At 44.1% G+C, this 24,471-nt stretch overlaps 1 protein-coding gene across 2 annotated transcripts in view; it reads left to right on the top strand.

The window, feature by feature from the left end:
• Positions 1-24,471, top strand: part of LOC117432249 (proline-rich protein 5-like) — a 50,127-nt gene that overhangs the window by 6,000 nt on the left and 19,656 nt on the right. Inside the window, exons 1-2 of one of the 2 annotated variants that reach the window (XM_034053877.3) lie at positions 13,820-13,925; positions 19,058-19,335. In XM_034053877.3, coding sequence (XP_033909768.2) covers positions 19,217-19,335 — 119 coding nt within the window. In that variant the 5' untranslated portion in view covers positions 13,820-13,925; positions 19,058-19,216. Of the gene's footprint in view, positions 1-13,819; positions 13,926-19,057; positions 19,336-24,471 lie in introns of those variants that run through there. The other variant, XM_034053876.3, reaches the window with a different exon arrangement.

Genomic DNA, 24,471 nt, shown 5'->3' with positions numbered 1-24,471 from the left:
GAACGCAGTAGGGATTCAAGGAAATGCATGCACATGGATTAGGGAGTGGTTAACATGTAGAAAACAGAAAGTACTGATTAGAGGAGAAACCTCGAAATGGAGTGAGGTAACCAGTGGTGTACCACAGGGATCAGTATTAGGTCCTCTGCTATTCCTAATCTACATTAATGATTTAGATTCTGGTATAGTAAGCAAACTCGTTACATTTGCAGACGACACAAAAATAGGAGGAGTGGCAAACACTGTTGAAGCAGCAAAGGTCATTCAAAATGATCTAGACAGCATTCAGAATTGGGCAGACACATGGCAAATGAAATTCAATAGAGAAAAGTGTATTGCATGCGGGCAATAAAAATGTGCATTATAAATATCATATGGGAGATAGTGAAATTGAAGAAGGGAACTATGAAAAAGACCTAGGAGTTTATGTTAACTCAGAAATGTCTTCATCTAGACAATGTGGGTAAGCTATAAAAAAGGCTAACAAGATGCTCTGATATATTGTGAGAAGTGTTGAATTTAAATCAAGGGAAGTAATGTTAAAACTCTACAATACATTAGTAAGACCTCACCTAGAATATTGTGTTCAGTTCTGGTCACCTCGTTACAAAAAGGATATTGCTGCTCTAGAAAGAGTGCAAAGAAGAGCAACCAGAATTATCCCAGGTTTAAAAGGCATGTCGTATGCAGACAGGCTAAAAGAATTGAATCTATTCAGTCTTGAACAAAGAAGACTACGCGGCGATCTGATTCAAACATTCAAAATCCTAAAAAGTATAGACAATGTCAACCCGGGGGACTTCTTTGACTTGAAAAAAGAAAAAAGGACCAGGGGTCATAAATGGAGATTAGATAAAAGGGCATTCAGAACAGAAAATAGGAGGCACTTTTTTACACAGAGAATTGTGAGGGTCTGGAACCAACTCCCCAGTAATGTTGTTGAAGCTGACACCTGGGATCCTTCAAGAAGCTGCTTGATGAGATTCTGGGATCAATAAGCTACTAACAACCAAACAAGCAAGATGGGCTGAATGGCCTCCTCTCGTTTGTAAACTTTCTTATGTTCTTATGTTCTTATGAAGTGTTTCAGAACAGCCTGCAAAGAAACACATTGCGTTCCCTTCGCTGTGTCCCGTGCTGTCTGTATCACAGTGTTTTTAAACAGATTTAAATTTGAATGGGTCAAATAAACAGGACAATCATACATTTCTGATCATTTACTGGGGAGCGTTTGCTAGCAGCAAAAAAATGTCTTTGAGGATCGTAGTGTATCCAGATCACGCGCCCTCCTGCAACATTGCTGGTTTTCTGTTCCCACAATACGCCACTAATTTCAATCAGCGCACCAGCGTTGCTGGAGGAGGGAGCATGAACTGGATACACTAGGATGTTTACAAGAGAAAATCACTTTCTCCTGGCGAATGTTCCTGAGTAAAAATGTAAAAAAAAGAATTTCCTTGTTTATTTACCTATGATGTGTGAATTAAAAAAATATATAAAAACGTGCTGCACTATGGACAGCAGCAAATACAGCCAAGGAAAGTGATGTGTTTCTTAAAAACTTAAATTAAATCAAATTCAAAGAGACACAGTTTAAGACCCTTTCACACTGGCATGCTCTACCCGGGTCGGAACCTACCTGCATCAGAACCCGGTGTCATGCTGGTCGGCTATGCGATTTCACACTGCTTTTCATAAAGCAGGGTTGACCTGGGTGACAAGACACAAGTAAACAACCTGCGTATCAATGCCCCGGAAGCAGCTTGTTACAAATCCTTCCATCCAAGCTTCTCTTGATTGAACCGTCGGGCCAAATGTTGATTAAAGCAAATGTTTCTTCCTCCCTGCTGTAATCTGGCTCATGGTGTCTCAAGCGACAAAAATATGGTTAAACAGAATAAACAAAAAGATTCCTTGCGGAAGTGAAACCTTCACACAGACGTGGCTGTTTGTTATTTCATCCGCCGTCATGCATTTTGTCTCGCTCAACTCGGGTCAAAGCGCGTTGAGCACATCCTGAGGTGGGTTGCTACGACTCGGATTAACCCAGGTACGACCCAGGTATGTGGTTTCACACTATGCAGGATTGTGACCCGGGTAGCCAGAACCCAGGTCTGGACCCGGGTAAGAATGCCACTGTGAAAGGGGCTTTAAGGAATTCGTTAATAATATGTAAAAAACAACCACATATAAACAGTATATCTTACAAATATCCATCTGTCACAAAGACGGCCAGAGTGGGTGGCGTCAGACCAGACAGGAATACACAGACAGAGACGGTGGTTGTGATGAGCTGAGTGCAATGGCTGCACTCAGCGTTTAATAACAAATAAAAGGTTTTAAACGGTACACAAAACAGGACACGGCACTATATGCCAAAATAAAAGGACAAACAAAACGGACTAGACAGTGCACAACACACAGACGAACAAACACGGTGAGTGAAAACACTTTAACTATTATTCTTCTTCTTCTTATTATTACCTCCGTCTCCAATCCCGTTCTCCACTCACCGAACACCTAACCACGAGTGACTAAACGTGCATCTATTTATACTGTTGTGCTGGGATTCAATTACTAATTAATTACTCACTTGAATCCCAGCACGTGAATTCATTACGTGAAACCCCATGTTCACATACTATATTTTAAATGCACGTGCGTGATGTGCAATCCCGTGCCTAAATACAAATATACACTTTTTAAATACACGTGAAACACAGACCCGTTTATATCCCGTGTACCAAAGACTATACACCAACATTAACACACGCAACATACAACACAACACACAAATGCACACAGGGGCGGGGCACTTTGCCACATATACCCCCCCTTGTGCGCAGCACACATGGCCTCAACGGCCACCTCCCCCCTTAAAAATCCAGCAGTCCAGGACAAAGTCTCGGGCTGGGAAGGGAGGCTTCAGTGGGCCCATGCCTGGCCATGCTGTCAGCACCCCTGCCGGTAGTGGCACGGCTGACAGCCTGTTGGTTTGCTCCTGCAGCGAAACTGCTGCTGGGGAAAGTGGTCTCCTGACCTCTCCCCCTGTCTTTGTAGCCGGTAGCTCCCTTTGGTGGGGCTCCGACCACAGTACTGCCGGCAGCGAAGAAGCTGCAGTGAGAGCAGGTCTCCAGACCTCCCCCACGATCTCCGGCAGCGAAACTGCTGCAGTGGGAGCAGGTCTCCTGACCTCCCCCACGATCTCCGGCAGCGAAACTGCTGCTGGGGTTGGTGGTCTCCAGACCTCCTCCCCCTTCTTCGTGGCCGGCAGCTCCCCTTTCTGGGGCTCCGGCCACCGTACTCCCTGCGGAGGTACGGGCAGCAGAGGCAGCTCCTGCTCCTCTGCTCCGGGCGGTGGCGGAGGCAGAGGCAGCTCCTGCTCCTCTGTTCCGGGCGGTGGTGGAGGCAGAGGCAGCTCCAGCTCCTCTGCTCCTGGCGGTGGTGGAGGCAGTGGCAGCTCCAGCTCCTCTGCTCCTGGCGGTGGTGGAGGCAGAGGCAGCTCCAGCTCCTCTGCTCCTGGCGGTGGTGGAGGCAGTGGCAGCTCCAGCTCCTCTGCTCCTGGCGGTGGTGGAGGCAGAGGCAGCTCCAGCTCCTCTGCTCCTGGCGGTGGTGGAGGCAGTGGCAGCTCCAGCTCCTCTGCTCCTGGCGGTGGTGGAACCAGCAGGTATTCACCCTCTGCTGGTGGAGGTGGGAGGGGCCAGCAGTCCTCCCACTGCGGTGGAGGTGGAACCAGCAGGTATTCACCCTCTGCTGGTGGAGGTGGGAGGGGCAAGCAGTCCTCCCACTGCGGTGGAGGTGGAACCAGCAGGCATTCACCCTCTGCTGGTGGAGGTGGGACCAGCAGGCATTCTCCCTCTGCTGGCAGCTTGGGTCCTAGGGCTGTGGAAGCCCCGACTTCCCTCTCTTCGGGCTGTGGACGCACCGACTCCTCCCTTTTGGGCTGTGGACGCCCCGACTCCTCCCTGTTGGGCTGTGGACGCACCGACTCCTCCCTGTTGGGCTGTGGACGCACCGACTCCTCCCTGTTGGGCTGTGGACGCACCGACTCCTCCCTGTTGGGCTGTGGACGCACCGACTCCTCCCTTTTGGGCTGTGGACGTTCGGGCTCCCCCACTCAGGCGTAGGACGTTCGGGCTCCTCCCACTCAGGCGTAGGACGTTCGGGCTCCTCCCGCTTGGGCTGTGGAGGCAAAACCAGCAGGCATTCTTCCTCTGCTGGTGGAGACGGGGACAGCAGGTACTCTTCCTCTGCTGGTGGACCTGCTACCTGGGCTGCTGTTCCACTTATAATTGCCTCCAGGTAGCTGAGGACCAACCCCACACCTTCCTCCCAGGTGCTTACAGTCTGTTCCCTTGCATATGCCTCCCATCGCTCTCTGTCCATAAATCGCAGGAACTGGACGACTACTGGGATAGACTGGGCCTCCAGCCCAGCATTTTCCAGCATCCAGTCCCGCACTTTGATGGCGTCTTCTGCCATTTTTTTTTTTTTTTTTTTTTTTCCTTTTTTTTAAATCCAAACTGCGGTTCCTGCTCTGGCCCGAGTCCTGGAGGCGCTGTTGATCCCACGCAGGACACCACGTGTCACAAAGACGGCCAGAGTGGGTGGCGTCAGACCAGACAGGAATACACAGACAGAGACGGTGGTTGTGATGAGCTGAGTGCAATGGCTGCACTCAGCGTTTAATAACAAATAAAAGGTTTTAAACAGTACACAAAACAGGACACGGCACTATATGCCAAAATAAAAGGACAAACAAAACGGACTAGACAGTGCACAACACACAGACGAACAAACACGGTGAGTGAAAACACTTTAACTATTATTCTTCTTCTTCTTATTATTACCTCCGTCTCCAATCCCGTTCTCCACTCACCGAACACCTAACCACGAGTGACTAAACGTGCATCTATTTATACTGTTGTGCTGGGATTCAATTACTAATTAATTACTCACTTGAATCCCAGCACGTGAATTCATTACGTGAAACCCCGTGTTCACATACTATATTTTAAATGCACGTGCGTGATGTGCAATCCCGTGCCTAAATACAAATATACACTTTTTAAATACACGTGAAACACAGACCCGTTTATATCCCGTGTACCAAAGACTATACACCAACATTAACACACGCAACATACAACACAACACACAAATGCACACAGGGGCGGGGCACTTTGCCACACCATCCCACAGCTCTACAGACTGTAACACATTGTTCTGCACCACCCTAACATATTGGCTTATAGAATGACCAGTGTATGAGGGACTATTGGCATGACTGAGGGTGAAATGACCCATACACAGATTCTCACCAACCTAAAACAGTATTTCTGTAATGTACAACATTCAAGAATATTGTTTTTCTATTCACAACAAACCCTTTCATTTAGTCCATTGGCCATTTCATTGAAAAGGTTGATGAAGAGAAAGGCATTAAGTGGCTGAGGTGCATGGCCGATTGTGATGTCACCGTTTTGAACTGATTTCAGTTGAATGGAATTCTAAGAGGTGCCTCAGATGTGATTTTTAATTTATTTTTTAAATCGGGTGAACCATCAACAGCAGGTGATACTGGCTCTCTGATTGGCTGAAAGGATTAACATTAAACTACAATTACTTATTTAAACACCTCCAAGCACCACCTACCCCCCCCCCCCCCCACCCTCCCCCCGAAAAAAAAGCTGATGTATTGAAGTTTTTTTAACCTGCTGTATTCTAATTTTCCGAAGTTATAGTGGATACATTGCAGGTTGTAGTATTTTCCTTCCTTTAAAAAACGTTTTAAAATATAAAACAGCTGTGACCCTCATATATTCAGTAATAGGGTTGTTTAGTTTTGTTGTTCATTTTGCCTAACAGACCCCCTGCTCACTAAAGTAGTATTCATGAATAGATAATTGTCTCCTATTAAAATATATGTAAAATAATGAAATGGTCAATCCATCCAACATGTGTAGTATTACCCCAACCCAAATGCTCCCCATTTCCAAAGAAGAAATGAGAGGGTGGGATATTTGTTTTTATTACTTCCCAAAATGGGTTTCTGCAGTTGTGTCGAGGGCACAATTACATCCAAACAGTCTATAATGCCTGGTAATGCACCAATGTGGAGGTCATGCTGCTTTTATACGTCAATGTGACAGCACACCCACGCCAGGTTTTGCGTTGGTCTTCATTGACGGTCCAGTAACTTTTAAGGGTACTTTCACATCGATGGCCAGTCACAGACATTATTTCCCTGCTTTGTAAACCAGCATGGATAATAACTGGATTGTTGTGGACCGAATTGAACGATTGTGTAGCGACAGCTCAAACTTACAGCAATACAAATTTTTCCCATCATGTTATTGATTTTATTTTTTCCTAATGGCCTGCAAGTATAGCAGATATTTTTTAGCACCCACGTTGGTTGGATCTAGTCCACTTCTTGGATTAAGTTAGAAAGCTGTCAGATTCTTCGGACATGTCATTATATATTTCTCCAGTGACATGATTGGGCAACTTGGATCATCATGGCAATCATACATTCTCCCTTGGTAGTTGGGTTTGAAGGTGTCTGTGGGGTTATTATGATTTTTTTGTAGCTTCATTAAAACAGAGACTTGCAAACTTTAAACTTTGATCAGGAAAGCATCACGTCATTCTCTTGAGGCTTCTCTGCATCTCCGTTCAAAATACGTCAAACCACACTTTATATAGCAGGCCTTGTGAAGTTTTCAGTTTTAACACATTAGAAGGCTCTAATTGTGTCAGGTCTTATCCAGTAATGGCAGGGTGAGGTATTATTTTTAAGTTTTGACTTACTGTCACAAAGACGGCCGGAGTGGGTGGCGTCAGACCAGAAACAGGAACACAAACAGACAGAGACTTGGAGTTTGGTGGAGCTGAGCGAATGGTTTCGCTCAGCATTTAATAGAACAGCACAGAAAATAAAAGGTTTGAAACACAAAAACGCTGGACACGGCACTACACGCCAAAATAAAAAGACAAACAAAACGGACTACACAGTAAACAGACAGTGCACAGACAGACAAACGAAACACGGTGAGTGAGACAGTTATTCACTTTTATATTTACGTTCTTTCTTATTATTTAATTTCTCCTTCTCCACACTCGTTCTCCACTCACCGAACACCTAACCCTGAGTGCAAGAAATGTGTGTCTATATATACTATTGTGCTGGGATTCAATTACTAATTAATTATTCACTTGAATCCCAGCACGTGAATTAATTCTGTGCAACCCCGTGCTCACATATTACATTTAACCAGCACGTGAAGTGATTTGTGCTCTCCTCGTGCCTAAATACAAATCTACACTTTAAATACACGTGAAACACAGACCCGTTTATATCCCGTGTACCAATGACTATACACCAACATTTACACACGCAACATACATACATACACAGAACACACAAATGCACACAGGGGCGGGGCACTTTGCCACACTTACCTATTGTTCAATTGACATTTTATTAAAAAGGTTGAAATTTACTTAAAATTACATTTTGTTACAAAAAAAACTGGTGGAGTGATATTGTTCGATTTGTTTTTGTGATGTGGTTACAAACATTCGAAAGGCAGATATTAGAGTTTATATCCCTCTAGCTCAGCCAATCAGAGTGCAGGGGATCTTTCAACACATGCACAGTAAATTAAGCTACCTTAATGAAAATAAACTGCCCTGCTCACAGAAGCATCTAATTTGTATTTGGTCTACCCAGAGTCATTTAAAAGATGTGACAGACTCAAAAACTTCCATCTTTAGCTTTTCGCTTCTTAGGATGCATTTTTTTTAACAGAAGGTTTGTGAGTGTTTGAGATGAGAACAGCCCTGGACATCTAGTATGAAGATGCTGTTATCCATATTGAGGGCTGTCACAATCAATCAGGCTCTTTTGATTTATGTTACCCTATTAAAATGAGTAAGGGATGTTAATATGAACTGTTTATGTACAGCAAAGTGTACAGTGAGCTCACGAAAAAACCCTGGGTTGCTGCTGAAAGTGCCAATGTTTTCAGTTTTGTTCTGTAAGTAGTGTCAATATAAAATCTGTTAGATTGTTTTTTGTACTGTCGTTAGTGTCAGAATAAAAGCTGTTTGATTATTTTTTGTTGTGTCGTTAGTTCCAGTATAAAAGCTGTTTCATTGTTTTTTGTACTGTAGTTAATGTCAGTATAAAAGCTGTTTGATTGGTTTTTGCAGTATGTCTTCTTAGATCATGCAACTCACTGATCTAGCATCACATTTAATTATTGGTTATTATTGGGGGACATGGCCTGCTCTCATTCTTAAATGTCATGTTCTTTTTTTTATATAAATTTAGTCATTGCCAATTATTTTTATTATTTTTATTTTTTATTTTTTTATTATTATTATTGTTTTTATTATTAATTATTTTTATTACTCCCAATTTAGAATGGCCAATTATTTTTTAAGCTCAGCTCACCGCTACCACCCCTGCGCTGACTCGGGAGGGCGAAGACGAACACACACTGTCCTCCGAAGGGTGTGCTGACCGCTTTTTTTTCACACTACAGACTCACCATGCAGCCACCCAAGAGCTACAGCGTCGGAGGACAACGCAGCTCTCAGGCATCTTACAGGCAAGCCCGCAGGCGCCTGGCCAGACTACAGGGGTCGCTGTGCGCGGTGAGCCAAGGACACCCTGGCCGACCTAACCCTCCCTCCCCAGGGGCGACGCTCGGCCAATTGGACGCCGCCCCCTGGGAGCTCTCATCCATGGTCGGCTGTGGAATAGCCTGCACTCGAACTCGCGACGTCCAGACTATAGAGTGCATCCTGCACTCCACGTGGAGCGCCTTTACTGGATGCACCACTCGGGAGCCCCTTTTTAAATGTCATGCATGTAAAATGCACCTCTCAACAGCAGTTCTGTCTGTAAGGGTGAAGGTTGTGGAGGGAATATGGCTGCACTGGGTTGGGCTGGAACTTTCATTTTATTAACCCTGACTAATCTGATCAGGTCCTGTGACCAGCTAAATAATTCAGCATTTGAAAAGCTAATTTCCTCTCATCCATATTTTGTAGAGCATGAAACAAGATGTTTTTAAAATGAGATTTGCTAACAGATATTTAGTAAATATGTGGAATACTAGTTCATGTAAACACTATATTCCAAATACTTGCCTCACTGCGCATGTGTGTGTCTCTGTAGTCAGGGATTTAGAAACCTGTGATTGTCGTTGTGAACCTGGCTCCACACTGCCAGTAATCCAAGGCACTGTGATTGTCATTGTGAACCTGGCTCCACACTGCCAGTAATCCGAGGCACTGTGATTGTCATTGTGAACCTGGCTCCACACTGCCAGTAATCCGAGGCACTGTGATTGTCATTGTGAACCTGGCTCCACACTGCCAGTAATCTGAAGCACTGTGATTGTCATTGTGAACCTGGCTCCACACTGCCAGTAATCCGAGGCACTGTGATTGTCGTTGTGAACCTGGCTCCACACTGCCAGTAATCCGAGGTACTGTGATTGTCGTTGTGAACCTGGCTCCACACTGCCAATAATCTGAAGCACTGTGATTGTCATTGTGAACCTGGCTCCAGTGTATAGTATTCTGGATATCTATGTCTGCATGTAAACGTGTAATATGTAAACATCTTATTCAGAATACTTTGAATACTACAGAATATTCTGAATATGTTGTGCATCTAAACCTACTGATTGTACACATTTAAAATCTGTAATTTACAGGTTTGTTGACCTTTTCAATGTCTGCTTGCCTTCTGTGTCACTTTTTAAAGCTAGCTGTACAGTCTGAAAGTTCTGAGATTCCATTAATCTTCTGTGTGTTGCACTTCTGTTTTTTCTGTAGGTTTCACATACGGAATAATGAAAAAACAAACACATGTGACAGCAAACATGTATTTCATTTAGAAAAAAGTGATATCTGGTACCATATTAGGTTAAAGAAAGCTTTTTTTGGATTTAATTGGTGGGTTCTTTGCTACTGGCCCATAATAAGCACTGTTGTTTCCACAGCAGGCCTCCAGATTTAAAAAAAAAAAAAAAATAGTAACATTAATTAAAAAAATTCAACTCTCATTAGTCAGATTTTTTTCAAAGCATGTGTAGCAGGGTAGCGTTGCAGTCATGCTGGTCAGCAGCAGAAAAGCAAACCCAGAGACAGAAGCTGCAGCTTTACTAAACATTTCCCTACAATTTGCACAGTTCACAAACTCACCCTACACTTCTTCCACAAACAAAGGCTTTCTCCTTGCTTCCATACCATGTGGCTGAGACTTGATTGATGATCCATTATTCAATCAAGCCCCAGGCACATTCCACACCTGGATTCGGCAGGGATGGAATTAACCCCATCTCTGCCAAACCGAAATAAAAAACACCCCACACACTCCGCCCTGCCACAGCCTGTTTAAGGTCTTAATTTAAAAAAAGGGGATTGTGTCCGTCAGTTCTTGTGTCCATCTGTCTGTCTGTCACACATGGTGGTACAAGCTTGCAGCTTGTACCATATACTCCAAGCCTTTTTCAAAAGTTTCTAATTGCATGTGATTATAATACAATAAACCATTTTAACCTTCCACTTACTAACACGATTATGAGGACCCTCTGTATGTGCCAGCACTGGGTTTAGGAATAATACACAGTAAGAGATCTATTCGAATGTTGTTGGCTTCTTCAACCATATTTTACAGCTTCCTGCCTATCAAATCGTATTTTACTGATAAAAAAAACATTATTTAACCCTTCATCAGTGCCAAGTGTTTAAAATGACTCTGTGAAGATCGTAGGGATCACTACATGTGATTAAACTTGAATCACTTACCTTTATTTTGATATCAAGCTTGTCCTTGTCTGTTGGAAAATGGGCGTAATCTTTTTCAAAGTGCTCATGGTACATTTCTGGGGTACATTTGCATCCCTTTCTACCTTCTGAGGATTACAGAAAAGTTACACATTTTTCACATCGCTCAACCACAGCTCCTGCTTACTGTCAGAATAGTTGAGAGATGTGGGAGAGCTGAGGGGATGTAGAAACAGTGTATCACTTCTACAATTCTTGATTTATCCATAAATATTTATTTGCTTAGCCAATAGTCTATTTTAAGAACGTGTGTGTCTATGTGTGTATAATACATTTGTTTTTCCCGCACTGTATTTAATAACTGTATTCTTTACAGTATCCTGCTTATTACCTCCCACAGTACAGTACTGAAACAATATGATTGTATTCCGTGAGTAGAAAAGAGGTGTATTTCATATACAGTCTGAGAGAGATGACAGGCAATTCAGAGGAAATGCGTCCCTCTAGAGGACTTTGAAACTTTCAGAACGGCACTATTTTGATTGCCATTCCTTTTTTTAGAGAGCGATGGAGCCTCTTTTAAAAGTGTTTGGTATGTATGCAAGTTCTCTTTGAGCACTATGTTCTTTTTTTAGATGAAAAGACTGCTTTTTATATATAATATTAATTCATATTGACGCACAGATATATGTAGACTGTTATTTTTTTTCTAGATTTTGTACATGTTCCATTTTCAAGTACAATATCATTTTTTTGGTAGTTTTATATTTGTGTTTGTGTTAGTAAAGGCATTTACTATTGATAGCACATTTTTTTTAAATAAAAGATTTAAAAATGCTAAGCACTTCAAAATAATGTTTATTTATACATAATAATATAAATCAGTTGTGTGTCTTTCTTTAAATGATAAGTCAGCCGTGTTTATGTATGTGGGGTGCATTTGCACCCCTTTCTGTTTCAGTGTGAGCTCAGATATTGTTGCTGACGAAGGGTTAAGTAACTCATGAGTGAACGCTCTTTCAATAGGTCAGATTGTTTGTCTTTTTCACAGTTCAACCCTGCCTGCTATTCAGTGCTGGACAGTGGGCTGTGACCTACTGGATTAACATAACCCCCCTATTACACTCCCTGGATGCAGTCTATGTGCTTCCTCACTGAGGACACCAGTTCCTGATGGGTTACGTGTTATGCTTTATCATTTTAGTATAACAACATTTATAACAGAACATTTCCCAATAAGAGGAGGCCATTCAGCCCATCAGTGCTTGTCTGGTTCCTTGCAGCTTTACAAGGATCTCAGTGATTCAGCATCAACAACATGGTAACCATGGTAACCCATTCCATACCCTCACCACTCTCCGCGAAAAAACTAAACAAACTATGAGTTCCGGTATTTATGTCATGGATGAGGGTATGGATAACAAGCGAGCCTTCGGGCGAGTCTGTGATCCTTCCACTGCTCACCGCCCGTGACATCACTACCTATGACTATGACTATATTTTTCATGACTGTATTTCATGATTATATTAGAATAAATGTATTGTATTATGGATTATGATGTGACTTGACATTTCAAACTTTTACATTGCTTACTTTATCTAGTTATTTACCCTATTTTATTTTAATTCTGCTTGTCATGTTTTTTTGAAGGTACACGTTTGCATGTTCTATAAATAAGATATCGGTAGCTATCCAAACTCATTTGAAGGTACTGCATGGTAATGTAGTGGTCTTTGCAAGGCAATACAGAGCAGGCAGTACGGAGCGCGTCCATTCTGACAGGTGAGCTGGGTGTAGCGAAGTGTATTCTTCACATCCGCTGCTTTGTGAAGACTTTGAAATTCCTCTATAAAAATATCCTCTTGTAGTGGAAATACCACTTACATGAGTGGTATAAGGAAGTGACTCCTACTCTCTGTTCTAATCTTCATTTCCAACTGTCCTCTGGTTATGATTTCTGGTTAGGGTTAACTTTGTCGACTCCTTTAAAGACTTCATGTCCACCTAATTCTTCTTTCTTCTAGGCTAAATAACTAAACATATCTTTGCAACTCTCTCCTTCAAATCCTGGGATTAGTCTGGTTGTTCTTCACTGGACTCCATGGCCTGTACACTTTAAATTATATATATATATCCAATTAGGGGTGTGTCGATTCATTGTGTATTGATGAATCATGATATTTCTTTACATTTCGTATCACAAAAGAGGTATGTATCGTTGACCAGAAGCACAGAAGAGCTCACTATAGTTCACCAAGGGGTTTTTGAATGAAGAGTAAGTATCTTATAGTTGGTATGAATGCATGCTCTGCCTAACTCATTTAATTTGTGGTTTTTAAAAAAGTTCTCCATCATTAAACGACCATTTGATCTTATTATGCATCATACAATTAGCCTATAAGGACCATGTATCGTGATACATAATGTATTGTGACCTTCATATTGTGATATGTATCATATTGTGACATTAGTATATGATTACCCCCCTAATAAACAAATATATCTTTTACTGAACTTGCTTGTCAGATGTTCACAAAGGAGAAGCACTGAGTGTGTGAACTTGAACACAGCTGTAAACAGGTTTTAAATAGTTTAGAAATGGGGAAGCAGGATGAGCATGGTTGTGTTGCCGTTTCTCAGCAGCGTGGTTTAAGACCTGAGGTGTATTTGTCTCCACGTGAAGTTGTTTTTGGCTAGCTGGGGGAATTCCCTGTGTTTCAAAACAAAAGCTGTCTTGATGCTTGGTTAATTGTATAACCTCTTTCAAATAAACACAATGTAATTAGTGTATCCTCTTCAAAGGTTTAAGTATGCTATAACTCACCAGTTATCCACTGACTGCTACTGCACAAGCCTGCCCTCTTATCGCATTGTTAAAGGGCTTGGCCCCAAGCAGCTTGAAAGGACAGGCAAAGAACAGGAAGGCAGGCCGGTTTATTGAACTGTTCAGGCCAGAGATGACTCAACCCCCCTGTGCTTGTCAGAATGGTTCAGTCAGGCAGATAGCTGTGTAAATCTCCTCATAGTTTTACATGGGAAACGTGGGGAGGACTTTCTTTTGCACACGTTGGTGCGAACCAGGTGATATTGGAAGCGCCTCTCTGTCTGTCTATGGGTATGTCACACTGGATATGTAATTGTGATTGAACTGTTAAATTTTTGTTCCTGTATTGGGAGATATTCCTTAAGGAGGCTCCTGATTGTGCATAGCTATTTTTCCATGAGCACATAGTGGATTCAGTTCATGTGTACTGGTATCTGTTTTTGTATTCACAGCTGTGGTGGGGGGTATGTATGCCACTTGCTTATACTTTTGTATTGTACAGTAGTCTGTTGGGCAACCTGTTTGTCAATCATTAATGTAAATTGCATCTTGGTTTCGTGTTTTGCTTTATTTCCATCTAGAATTGAATAAACCAGCTATAAAGGTTCTTATAGATAAGCAGTCCTCAATCTTTTTCTCACTGGGACCCTCTCCTTATTAATATAATTATAGAAATTCATTCATATGAAGATTTTTTAAATAAAAGAAAAAATACTTTCTGCTATGTTATAAAAGATATATAATACAGTGTTACAAAACATCAGTCATGTTGTCTTTACTGTATAATAGTGTTATACATAAGGAACACAGTCATTATTGTATAACACTGTTATAAACATGATCAGAAATGTTGTCATTACTGTATAACACTGTTATAAACATGATCAGAAATGTTGTCATTACTGTATAACATGGCAGATCCTTTCCACTAGTGTGTCATTAACATTGTACTGAACTGCTATTCCTTTTTTTAATCAACCTCTTTGTCATGTTTAGAGAGTGTTTATATGTGGAAAGTTGCCTACGTCTGTACAGCTGATAGTGGCTTAGATCCCAACAGCAGTGCTTTCACATTCGAATTCCCCTTTTCAAAACACCATGCTTGGTTTCCTTCTGATTTAGCATATGAACTGCTTACATTTCGTTGCAAGAATCATTACTTTTTTCTGCTTGTTTCATGTTTATTGAGATGGTGTGTAGGAGTGAGTTTACCTTATTTAAAAACTACGATTCTGGTGACAGTTTTTCAGTCATTGCCAGATTCTCAGTTTAAAATAACTTCGCTCTTTCTTACAGTAATAGCAAAGTGAAACATATAGCTTCTTACTGGCACTTCAAGGGTAAACCAGGATGCCAAGTATAGCCAGATATGGCAGGGATGCTAAAGCTTTAAAACAACCAGCTGTCGGTATTAGATCTATAAAGATGATTCTGTCTCGTGCTTCTTAGGTGTCTTACAATATGTGTTCTGCTTAATTTGTGTCGGTACTGTATTTGATAGAAAATTCTGAACTTTTAACATGTGAACTTCATATCCAGTAAGCTGCATGAGAGATGTGGTACCCATATTTAAAAAGGGAGATAAGGTGGAACCAGCAAGCTACAGACCCATCAGCCTCACTTCCATAAAATGTCAAACCATGGAAACCAGAGGAGTCTGTATACTGTAGCAGCAGTACCACAAGAGACATCCAACATGGGTTAGAACAGGACCATGACAACCCTCTTGGACTATGGTTACTACAATAATTGATACAAAAAGAGCTTATGGCATCATGTACTGTACTTGGACTTCCAAAAAGCACACAAGACTGAGCCATTTCTTCTGCTGCCGCTTCTGTGTAACAGACCTTGTTTATAAATGTGATTATGGGAAGCCATGTCTGTCCGTTTCTACATGTATCTGGAGAGCTGCGTATCCAGTTATATTGAAAGACCTTCTTGAGCCACAGAATATTAACAGTATGTGAATCTAGGGGTGTTAGTGGCTTGTCTGTGCTCCCTGGTTAGGACATGTTGTTGAGATTCTGAATCTGGGGAGATTGGTGGTGCCTCTCATTGTATGAATCTCAAGAACTCTAATTATGATGTCATTCTTGTTGCTAAGTTTCTATATATCTGTGTGACAGGCTGACTGGGGTAAGGAGACTCAGAGTCAGGATGTGCAGGGAAAATAAAAAACTTTTAATTAAACAAAATACACAAAACAAAAGGCACAATGGCCAACCAAAAAGACAAACACAAAAACAGGCTCTAAACAAACTATACCAAAAATAACCACTCACTCTCTCATACAGGTCTTCTCACTCTCACAAACACTCACCAACTAACATACCCAACCACTCCCTTTTATACAGGTGCCTGGGATAATTGGGCAATTTGCACCTCATTAGCCCAGGCACATTCCACACATTCCTCACACAAACTCACTGAACCACACCCCAAACTCACTCTAAACAATACAAAAAACACAAAACCACCACAAAATAGGCTGCACCCCATCACACACCTCCCCTCCTTGTGCGCAACACAACATGGCCTAAATGGCCACCTCCCCCCTTAAAGTCCCAAAATTGTCTGGTGCTGGGGAGAGGGCAGAGGCTTCCCCTGGCCCACAAGCAGTCCGGTGGTCCCAAGCAAAGATAGTCTGGCAGCCCTGGGCCATAACAGCAGACCCTCGGGAGGCGACAGCGGCAGCGGACCCTTGGGAGGCGACGGCGGCAGCGGACCCTCGGGAGGCAAACTCCCTCGTACTTCGTAACTGGCGATTCCCCTGGCGATGCAGAGCAGCAGGCAACCCCAGGCGATCCAGACGTGGCATCCCTGAGCGGAGTGGCTGTGGCATCCCTGGGCGGTGCGAGGCAGGCATCCTTGGGCGGTGCGAGGCAGGCATCCTTGGGCGTGGCCAACAGTGCAGGAACCTCCGGCCAGGGTGGCAGCGGCCATAGTTCCTCTTCCCTGTTGGCTACAGGAGGTAGAGCCTGCCCCAGCTCCTCTGATGGCGAAGGCGGGAACAGCAGCTCGTCTCCCTCTGGTGGCGGAGGCGGGAACAGCAGCTCGTCTCCCTCTGGTGGCGGAGGCGGGAACAGCAGCTCGTCGCCCTCTGGTGGCGGAGGCGGGAACAGCTCCTGCTGCTCTGTTCCTAGCGGTGGTGGAGACAGAGACAGCTCCTGCTGCTCTGCTCCTAGCGGTGGTGTAGACAGAGGCAGCTCCTGCTGCTCTGCTCCTGGCGGTGGTGGAGACAGAGGCAGCTCCTGCTGCTCTGCTCCTGGCGGTGGTGGAGACAGAGGCAGCTCCTGCTGCTCTGCTCCTGGCGGTGGTGGAGACGGAGGCAGCTCCTGCTGCTCTGCTCCTGGCGGTGGTGGAGACAGAGGCAGCTCCTGCTGCTCTGCCCCTAGCGGTGGTGGAGACAGAGGCAGCTCCTGCCGCTCTGCCCCTAGCGGTGGTGGAGACAGAGGCAGCTCCTGCTGCTCTGCTCCTAGCGGTGGTGGTGTCGGAGACAGAGGCAGCTCCTGCTGCTCTGCTCCTGGCAGTGGAGGTGGCGGAAAGGCTGCTGACTCCTTCGGCAGTGGTGATGGGGCTGATGCTGGCCACTCAGAGGGAGGCTGTGGCGGTGCTGGCTCCCTCTGTCGTGGCGGCTGGGCTGGTGTGCGCCTTGCTCCCTTCAGCAGCATAAATAGAGGCTGCTGGGGGACACCAGCATCCTGCCCTTCTCCCCCCCAGAAAAATTCAGGGGGTTGAGCCTGTAACTCCTCCCCTTCTGGCCCTGGAGACGGCAGTAATGGCTTCTCCCCTTCTGGCTCTTGGGACGGCAGCGATGGCTCCTCCCCCTCTGCTCTCGGGACGGCAGCAGCAGGTGAACCAGCAGGCATGCTCCCTCTGCTGGTGGCAGCGATGGAGGAAGAGACAGCAGGTGATCTTCCCCTGCTGGTGGAGGTGGCACCGACTCCTCCCTCTCGGGCCGTGGACACACCGACTCCTTCCTCATAGGCCATGGACGCACCGACTCCTCCCTCTCGGGCCGTGGACACACCGACTCCTCCCTCTCGGGCTGTGGACGTTCGGGCTCCTCCCACTCGGGCTGTGGACTTTCGGGCTCCTCCCACTCGGGCTGTGGATGTTCGGGCTCCTCCCACTCGGGCTGTGGACTTTCGGGCTCCTCCCACTCAGGCTGTGGACGTTCGGGCTCCTCCCACTCGGGCTGTGGACTTTCGGGCTCCTCCCACTCGGGCTGTGGACGTTCGGGCTCCTTATAGTACCGGAAGGGACAGGCGGCAAACTGATGTTGCTGGTTACAGAGGGGGCACAACAGTGGTGACCTACAGCTCCTCGGGTACCTGGCCCGATGTACTCCTCCTCCTCCCTGTCCCTCGCTTCCCGGTCCTTCTTCCACCTCATCCTCTCTTCCTTTTTCCCTTTTTTTTTAAACAAAACAAACAAAAAAATCCTGCACTCCTGCTCCAAGTCTCCAGAGGCGCTATCCCACTTCTGACACCAAATGTGACAGGCTGACCGGGGTAAGGAGACTCAGAGTCAGGATGTGCAGGGAAAATAAAAGACTTTTAATTAAACAAAATACACAAAACAAAAGGCACAATTGCAAACCAAAAAGACAAACACAAAAACAGGCTCTAAACAAACTATACCAAAAATAACCACTCACTCTCTCATACAAGTCTTCTCACTCTCACAAACACTCACCAACTAACATACCCAACCACTCCCTTTTATACAGATGCCTGGGCTAATTGGGCAATTCGCACCTCATTAGCCCAGGCACATTCCACACATTCCTCACACAAACTCACTGAACCACACCCCAAACTCACTCTAAACAATACAAAAAACACAAAACCACCACAAAATAGGCTGCACCCCATCACAATCTGTTGTTTATTCAGTTGTGTTGAAACATATTTTGGATCAAGCTATTAAGGGTATTCAGGTCATGGTATTGTATTGTCATGTATCCTAAAAGGATCCCACAGTTACCAGGAGCTCATGTTAGTACCTAACGTAGTTACCCTGGAGCTGTGGCATGTTTGCATGCCCCAGACAAAAGCATTCTAATGTAGGGACAGGTGGTATGAGTAAATAATTACTGTGTCACTGTAACATGAGAATGACTGAATCTGGTCTGAACCTGTGTGTCTCTCATTTCTATCTCCTAGCTTGGACCTGGTTAAAGAAGTAATACACTAGTCCCATAAGATAAGAAGGAAACAAGCTTTACAATTCCTAAAAGAACCATTTGGTGGACTAAATATGGTTTTATATTTGATATAAATCATGAAAAGGAAGTGTCATGATTCATCCAGACACAATGAATCATTACAACCCTCAATTTAAAAAGTAACCAAAAAACAATCCATTTGTCCCAGTGTGGATCTCGCAGTGATTCCCTGTCTGTTTTTTCCTGGCAGCTAGAGGTTCCTGAATCTCCTGGACGTGGTTCCTGTAGTGTATCTGCAGTGTGAACCTGCTGGATCTCATTGTGGAGCTGGCTCTCCAGATCCCCTTCCCATCCTCATCTTCAAGGGTCTCCAGACCCCTCCTCCGACCCCACAATTCCACCCCACAAGATGGGCTCCTTCCGCCGGCCACGCCCTCGCTTCATGAGCTCCCCGGTTCTCACCGACCTCCCTCGATTCCATGCTACCCGCCAGGCCTTGCAGCTTAGCAACAGCACAGCATGGAACAGGTAATGCCTCTCCCTCTCTCTCCTAGCGGAGTCTACTCTCCAATATAACACATTGCTGGAACATTGTGGACCTTTCAAATATATCGCATGAGCTTCCAGAAAAGCATAGTAAAGTGTAGTAATTCATAGTTAAAGCATATCAAAGCCCAGATAGGTATGGTAAAGCATATTAAAAAAAAAAACATGGAAACCCATGGTAAACTATGGTAAATGGGCATTCCACATCAAATGGACCAATGGCCCACCTCACCGTCTCTGATTGTCTTGATGTTGCATATGGAAGAACCTGGAAGTGTTTAAGAAGAATCCCAAAATATCAGCTGTTAACTCTTATTATTTGTGAGGTTATGGGCCTTTGATGGTGGTAGTGGTGGTGGTGGGGTGGGTCCCTGTGACAGAAGAAAACGAGCACTGAAAGGGGGCCATGTTTTAGAAGTCATGTCTTTCAAAGTATTCAAGAGTTCTTTTTGATACTCGCTGCAGACACAGAACTGCTCTTCTGGTGTAATAATGTCAGCATATTACCTACTGGTGAACATGGATGTTAATGCGATGGAGGCAAATGTATAACAAAGTGAACCAGTTGCAACAAAAACTCTATTTTTGTACTTGTGAGAACTCCTGAACTCCTAAGAGGTGTAAAATGTATCCTTCTGCTTAAATATCTCTCACTTTATCCTTGCAAATGGCACACTTTTGTACACTCATGAATAGTATCTGTTAATAATTGATAGAACAGATAGCAAAATAGGATTTCTATGTACATTATTATCAGTTAAATTATGTACAGTATCTACAGGTTTTTCTAGTTCAACCATTTTTGTTTTTTTTAAATACTATAATAATATAATCATGTGTCAGCAATGTGAGCATCAAGCACATACTAAATGTGCTGTGGACTGGTCAAGGTAAACTGCTTTGGATTAGCACCTAGCAAATTACAGGAATTATACTCCTAGCTGCACTCATAGATCACAGGATGCGGGGCTGCTGGTTATTCACCCTGTATACTCCTAGCTGCACTTGTAGATCACAGGATGTGGGGCTGCTGGTTATTCACCCTGTATACTCCTAGCTGCACTCATAGATCACAGGATGCGGGGCTGCTGGTTATTCACCCTGTATACTCCTATCTGCACTCATAGATCACAGGATGCAGGGCTGCTGGTTATTCACCCTGTATACTCCTAGCTGCACTTGTAGATCACAGGATGTGGGGCTGCTGGTTATTCACCCTGTATACTCCTAGCTGCACTCATAGATCACAGGATGTGGGGCTGCTGGTTATTCACCCTGTATACTCCTAGCTGCACTTGTAGCTCACAGGATGTGGGTCTGCTGGTTATTCCAGGGTGTAGAAAAGTAAACGCAGGAGGAAGGGCCTTCCCGGCTGCCTTCCCTTAGTGGCACAGACAGCATTATTGTGAGCTTCCACACAGTGCCGTGCCCCGCACGTCCGAGGTTTAATAAATGGGTTATTAGATGCAGTAGGTCCAGGCTTGATAAAGGGGTTATTAGATGCAGCTGCTTGTCCAGGCTTGATAAATGGGTTATTAGATGCAGTAGGTCCAGGCTTGATAAAAGGGGTTATTAAATGCAGGAGGTCCAGGCTTGTATAATGTGATATCTTGTAACAATTGTAAGTCGCCCTGGATAAGGGCGTCTGCTAAGAAATAAATAATAATAATAATAGTAAAGTAGGTCCAGGCTTGGTAAATGGGTTATTAGATGAAGGAGGTCCAGGCTTGATGAATGGGTTATTAGATGCAGTAGGTCCAGGCTTGATAAATGGGTTATTAGATGCAGTAGGTCCAGGCTTGATAAATGGGTTATTAGATGCAGTAGGTCCAGGCTTGATAAATGGGTTATTAGATGCAGGAGGTCCAGGCTTGATAAATGGGTTATTAGATGCAGGAGGTCCAGGCTTGATAAATGGGTTATTAAATGCAGCAGGTCATCCAGGCTTGATAAATGGGTTATTAGATGCAGTAGGTCCAGGCTTGATAAATGGGTTATTAAATGCAGCAGCTTGTCCAGGCTTGATAAATGGGTTTTTAGTAGGTCCAGGCTTGATAAATTGGTTATTAGATGTAGCAGCTTGTCCAGGCTTGATAAATGGGTTATTAGATGGCACCTAGGGTCTGGTATTCATGAAATTTGAGCGAGGTTGATCCTATCTGAGGAATTCTCTTCTTGTGTTTTGTCTTGCTGTTGAAACACTGATAGGGCAAATTACTAATGCAGTTGGTCAATAGAGATCTCTTTCAGAGAAGTGTGTGTCTGAAATTGAATCACCAATAAATGTTTATACACTGCCAGGCATTTTTACCATCAGATGACTTGTTTATGTTGTTCTGAGAATTGTTGTTCCCCTTGGATGAGAACATAAAAAAAATACAAAAGAGGAGGCTATTTGGGCCCATCAGTGCTCGTCCAGTTCATAGTAGCTGATTTGTCTCAAAACTGTGTCAAGCTGGGTCTTAAAGGGTCCCAGTGATTCGGCCTCAACATGACAAGGTATCCCATTCCAAACCCTCACCTCTCTCTGTGTGAAGAAGTGTCTCATTTCCTCCGTCCTAAATCCCTATCTGGACTTAATTTCCAACTGTGTCCTCTAGTCCTGGTTTCTGTACTGCGCTAAAAGTATTGGTTAGGGTTAACTTTGTCAAGTCCTTTTAAAAAAAGAGTCCCTCTTAATCCTTTTTTGTTCCAGTCTAAATAGATTCTGTTCTTTCATCTATCTTCCTAGCTCATTCCTTTAAGCCCTGGGATTAGTCTGGTTGCTTTTCTTTGGACTGTCTAGTGCCACAATGTCCCTTTGGGTGCCTAGAATAGGACAGTGTGCGGTCTCACAAGTGTATTATATAATAGGACAGAATGCGGTCTCACCAGTGTATTATATCATGTGGTCTCACCTGCGTATTATATAATCTCCTTCCATATGCAAAGTCCTTTGGGATCCCATTCTCATCCCAGTGTAGTATTACTCTGAAGGACCCTAGCAGAACCATTAGGAGACCCCAGCATTGCCAGCGATATTAGCAACACACTAAAAAAAGTTTTTTTTTATGCATTTTAGGTTTTGTATTCTTCTGCTGGCAGACAGTAGTTCCTTAATAATTTGTGTATTTGGTTGAAGGGATACACTTGCAGCGTACTAGGAATTTAAGTTAGGACATGTTTTTAAGAGGTGTTTTTGGTTTTCCGGCCACTATTTTCTCATACTCCTAAAAGGAGCATTGGAAAAGCACCATCGAGTGCTTTAAAGGCAATGGGACTTAAATGGGGAAATCAGCCAATGCAAATCAACACTGCTTGTTGTCAAAAGAGGAAGCAGTTTTCTCCTCTCAGTTCGTAGGAACTTCTAATGGAATTAAAGTTAAAAATAATCTTCACTGTAGGTCCTAAAGACCAGGTGGAAGAGATCCAGGCAGCATGCTGGCTAAACCAGATTCAGCAGAGTGTCAGAGATTCAGTGCTGTACCATCCTCAGAAAGAAATGAATCCGCTCCCTGGGTCTCTTTGCATGATTTTAAACACAGGTGACCACTGCTTTTCTTATGACTGATGTGTTTTCAATGTCGAATTCATGGACCAGAAGTACAGCATTGAAGAATATGTGAGGAGCATTCGATAAATATTCTTCTATGCAACATCAAATAAATGACCTTAAAAAACCCACTCATCTCTTCCTGTTTTTAATGTGTGTTTGTTATGCAAGCATGTCAGTGACGTACACACCCTGCCACAGCTGTATATATAAGAAAACAAGAGCCCCACCTATTGCTTGCACTTAAAGTAGTTGCAGCTGACAGCAATACTTTGAGCAGTCCTACCTGTCATGCCATTCCATTGACAATATAGGTCTGAAATGTGAAGAAACATGTTATCCCAAACATGTACTTTCATTTAAAAACATGAGACCAGGATGTCTATTACACTTGCACTTTCTAGGTCATTCAACCTCGTGTCTGCGGGTCAAAGCATCGGTCATTAGGAGAAGCAGCTGGACAAAGCACCGGTCATTAGGGGAAGCAGCTGGACAAAGCACTGGTCATTAGGGGAAGCAGCTGGACAAAGCACCGGTCATGAGGGGAAGCAGCTGGACAAAGCACCGGTCATTAGGGGAAGCAGCTGGACCAAGCACCGGTCATTAGGGGAAGCAGCTGGACAAAGCACCGGTCATGAGGGGAAGCAGCTGAACCAAACACTGGTCATTAGGGGAAGCAGCTGGACAAAGCACCGGTCATTAGGGGAAGCAGCTGGACCAAGCACCGGTCATTAGGGGAAGCAGCTGGACAAAGCACCGGTCATGAGGGGAAGCAGCTGAACCAAACACTGGTCATTAGGGGAAGCAGCTGGACAAAGCACCGGTCATTAGGGGAAGCAGCTGGACAAAGCACCGGTCATTAGGGGAAGCAGCTGGACCAAGCACCGGTCATTAGGGGAAGCAGCAGGTCAAAGCACCGGTCATGAGGGGAAGCAGCTGAACCAAACACTGGTCATTAGGGGAAGCATCTGGACAAAGCACCGGTCATTAGGGGATGCAGCTGGACCAAGCACTGGTCATTAGGGGAAGCAGCTGGACCAAGCACCGGTCATTAGGGGAAGCAGCAGGTCAAAGCACCGGTCATGAGGGGAAGCAGCTGAACCAAACACTGGTCATTAGGGGAAGCATCTGGACAAAGCACCGGTCATTAGGGGATGCAGCTGGACCAAGCACTGGTCATTAGGGGAAGCATCTGGACAAAGCACCGGTCATTAGGGGAAGCAGCTGGTCCAGGAAAGGTGCTCCTGAAGGGGTTGGGACAATTTCACTATTAAAAAGCAAAGTCTGCATACATATCATGTTTTAAAATGAAATTACATGTTTGCTAAACCAAAGATTTCTTTCAAAACTGCCAATAGAAAGACAGATATAGTGAAAGGATGTTCACGGTGTGGAGATTGTATGGAATTGGTTAGCTACAATCACTGTGATCCAATGAGATACTGCCTTCACAACTGTATCCTGCGATTCTCTAGGTCAGGTATAAATATGAACACTTCCTAATTACAGTCCCCAGTATTTCTGTGTGTTCTGCTTTCACGTCTAAATGATCAGTTTGCAAAATAAACTTTGTTTTCACTGCAACA

The sequence above is a fragment of the Acipenser ruthenus genome, chromosome 27, assembly GCF_902713425.1.
Source record: "Acipenser ruthenus chromosome 27, fAciRut3.2 maternal haplotype, whole genome shotgun sequence".
Classification (NCBI taxonomy): domain Eukaryota; kingdom Metazoa; phylum Chordata; class Actinopteri; order Acipenseriformes; family Acipenseridae; genus Acipenser; species Acipenser ruthenus.
Note: the sequence above shows the minus strand (reverse complement) of the source record. Positions and strands in the feature narration are given on the sequence as shown.